Source organism: Triticum urartu, chromosome 5A (assembly GCF_056163025.1).
Source record: "Triticum urartu cultivar PI428250 chromosome 5A, HENAU_Tu73, whole genome shotgun sequence".
Lineage (NCBI taxonomy): Eukaryota > Viridiplantae > Streptophyta > Magnoliopsida > Poales > Poaceae > Triticum > Triticum urartu.
In genome coordinates, this window is record NC_141877.1 from 27913587 (window position 1) to 27917071 (window position 3485).

Consider the following 3485-nt stretch of genomic DNA (forward strand, 5'->3'; position numbering starts at 1 on the left):
AGCGACGCGTGTGGGTTATGATAGGCTCGGCCGGCCAGCAGCTTCATGATGGGATCATATTGGTCGAGCGGGCTGCCGCAGCGATGTTCGTGGGTGGCATGAAGGGGGCACGACAACTCTGAGACCTGGTGGTGCTAGGCCCGCAAAGTGCTCGGCATTCTACGGGTGTGTTTGGATTTCGCTCGAGTTAGCCCTGCCAATGCATGGGCGTGCCAAAAAATTGGCGAAGCTGCCCGTGAGTCGCCAACTATTGGCGCAAAAGTTCACGTGAAAATGAACTGGCGGGATGGGCTTTCGATGGCGTGCCAACTAATTGGCTTCGTTCCAAGTGGTTGCCCATGCAGGTACTCAATGCAAAAAATTGGCTTGGCAGGCATTGGCACCGATCCAACATCCTCACAGTCGACACCCACGAAGACATCGTTATCAATTCCATGGTCGCATCCATGCGCTATCAACATACGAAAACACAAATAATCAGTGGCGGGGCTACGTTGGTTCCTGCAGGTGCCGTGGCCCCCCAGCCTTGGTAAAACTACATGGGGAATTTTTAGGAAAGATTAGATTAAGAAAAATATTGTCTTCTGCCCCCTGCAAACACCCTTATTTCCTGTTTGGCCCCCCTAACGCATCTTGCCTACCTTCGCCAGTGCAAATAATCAAAGCTAGCTGCGGTTGGCATATCACTTTTGGCAAACCATGCCCAGGATCATTCATCAATTTGATGAAATACACAGTATTGGATTGAAAGCAAATCAGTGTCAGCCATGATCGGTCAGCCAGGTTTGCCATCCTCAACGCTATTTCATTTCAAAGCCCATCATATTTTCTTTATTGCTAAATCGCAAACTTTCCTGCTCTAATCATCAGCACGTTGGACTGATTAAATTCTCTAGATAAAACGGCTTGATCCCTATGTCTTATCACAAAAGACGGGGAGCTTATGTGTTTTCCTGCTCACGAGATATATGAAAAGCTTGGTTTCTTTTTTAAATTTAGCAAATATGTGGAGGACGTCCAAGAAAACTAGGTGGAGACTCGTGCAATTAATTAGTCTGAAGCTTTGTTCTTGACTGTTCTTTTCATTCTTTTCAGATCTACTGTTTCTACATGGGTCTCAACGAAATCGAATAAAAATAAAGCCGAATAAAAATGAAGAGGAATAAAAAAGGCAGTGAAAACCGAGAAAGAAACAAAGAAAAGGAAAAATAGTAAAAAAGAGAAAGAACCGAAAAAATACTGGTGAAGAAACAAGAAAAACAAAATAGAAAAACTGGAAACAAGTGGAAAACCAACCTTTTCCCTTGAAGTAGGTTGCACCCTACTATTTTTCTTTGAAAGGAATGCCTATTCGGAGCACTTCATTTCGAAGCCAACAGAGTTACATCCTAAATTACAAGAGGTAGTAAGAAACTAGGAGGATCATCATCCCAAAAACAGAAGACTTCGACTCATAAGAGTGTTTTGCTAAGTGATGTGCGACCAAATTTACATCCCGCTTACAGTGTTGGAAAGAGATACCAGCAACGTGCTTTGCTCTAGCAAAAATTTCTGCCAAAGTTGCCGAGGAGGGGCCAAAAATTTCAGTGTCACCATTGCATGCATTAATCAACTCCAAACAGTCAGACTCCAAGGTAACCCACGAGCATCCTAGTCGTTCCAGTAGATCCATTCCTTTAAGCATGGCTAGAGACTCTGCTGTCATTGCATCCAAAGCATGAGTAATTGGCTCAGCAGCGCCAGCGATTGCCTCCCCAGAACAGTTGCGGAGGACTACTCCCACAGCTCCTGTCCCATCCTCATAAAAAGCCGCATCCAAATTAAGTTTATAGGACCCCGGGCTAGGCTTTGTCCACATGATTTCAGGTGGTGCACTAGAGATCGAGACGGAACCAAAATTCGATGTTAGAGCTTGGATTGCAAAGGCTGTTCGAGTTGGGACGGCCACATGTTCGCCTTTAGCAATCTCTCTTCGTTGGTACCAGATGTACCAACATGCAACGGCGATTGATTCCTGTAGCCCTAGACCACCAAGGACCGGTGATTTCTTTATCCTGCTACACAACAACTCTTCTAAAATTACAGACCCCGATCGGTCAGATGGCAGTGCTTGGTTGATCACCTCATCCAGCCCAAGTGCCTTCCACACAAGGCAAGCACGCCTGCAAGTAAATAGGAGATGGCGGATGTCCTTGGAACCAGAAGAGCAAATCGGACATTGTGCAGATACTGGAATATGTCTTGACGCGAGAATCCCATAACAAGCAACAGTACCATGCAGCGCCTTCCACATGAAGATCTTGATCTTGCTCGGGATTTTTAGCTTCCACACAATATCCCATACTGGGTTTACCTTTGAAGACCATTGTCCGTCCTCCCGTCTGATTCGAGCTCCAAACTGATGCTCCCACTCTGAATAATAAGCAGGTCGGACTGTGAACATACTCGTCTTTGTCTTGTTCCATGCTACAAAATCTTTAGTTAAGAATTCGCTCAAGGGAATTTTCAGAATATTTTCCACGTCCATCGGCAGGAACACATCTCTTAACATCTCCTCGTCCCACCTTCCAGTGTTTGGGTTGATTAGCTCGTCCATAGTTTGGAGTATAATATTCCCTCTCCGAGTCTGAACCTTTCTGTCATAAGAGTTTGGCAACCAATGGTCGTCCCAGATATTAATTTGAGTGCCCGATTCAACTCTCCAAACATGCCCACGCCGTCCCAAGGTCCAACTTTAACCATTAATTTAACAGACGAGACCGACTACGGCGGGAGAAAAAATTATATAATTGAAAACTTTTTTTGTATACGAATTCACTGGTATAACTTTTGCTCCTGCCGCAGTCGGTTTCGTTAGTTAAATTTATGGTCAAAGTTAAAATATGGGAATAGAGGAAGTAATATATTTTAAAACGGAGGGAGTATTCCCTATAGTGACTCAGTGGCTAGCAGGACTACAGAGCAACCAGGAGATCCTGGGATCGATCCGTGCGTGCTTCCTTTTTCTACTTAGTTTTTTTAAGTATGCTATAACAGGCCGACATGTTATTGTAGGCGTTAACATTTTCAAATGCTTGACTACATTTGTCAATTACAATATTACCATTTTCAAATACAAGATTTATATTATTTTTAATGCCTGGTCAACATTTTTCAAATACACATTTAACATTTTCTAAATGCTTGATCATTTGTTTTTCAAATGAAATATTAACTAGGTTTGAATAAATAGCCAACATTTTTGATATATACATTTATCATTTTGTAAATGCTTGATTAAAATTTTCAAATACAAGTTTAACTTTTTTGAATACAATAAAAGATTAATATTTTTTGAATACGTGGTTAAAACTTATATATATATATATTTATTATATTTTCAAATGCTTGAATAACATTTTTTAACACACGGTCAACTTTTTTTGTATACACATTTAACATTTTTCAAATGCTTCATTATAAAAATGCTAATACTTTTTCATATT

The 3485-nt window shown here is 41.7% G+C and overlaps 1 protein-coding gene across 1 annotated transcript; it reads right to left on the reverse strand.

The window, feature by feature from the left end:
* Positions 1 to 263: 263 nt before the first annotated feature.
* LOC147967720 (uncharacterized) lies at positions 264 to 2596 on the reverse strand. Its single transcript, XM_087523222.1, has 2 exons — positions 1504 to 2596; positions 264 to 535 (listed from the first exon to the last, which is right to left on the reverse strand). Exons 1-2 carry the CDS (start codon positions 2594 to 2596, stop codon positions 264 to 266), a joined length of 1365 nt encoding a protein of 454 aa, XP_087379348.1.
* Positions 2597 to 3485: the final 889 nt, after the last annotated feature.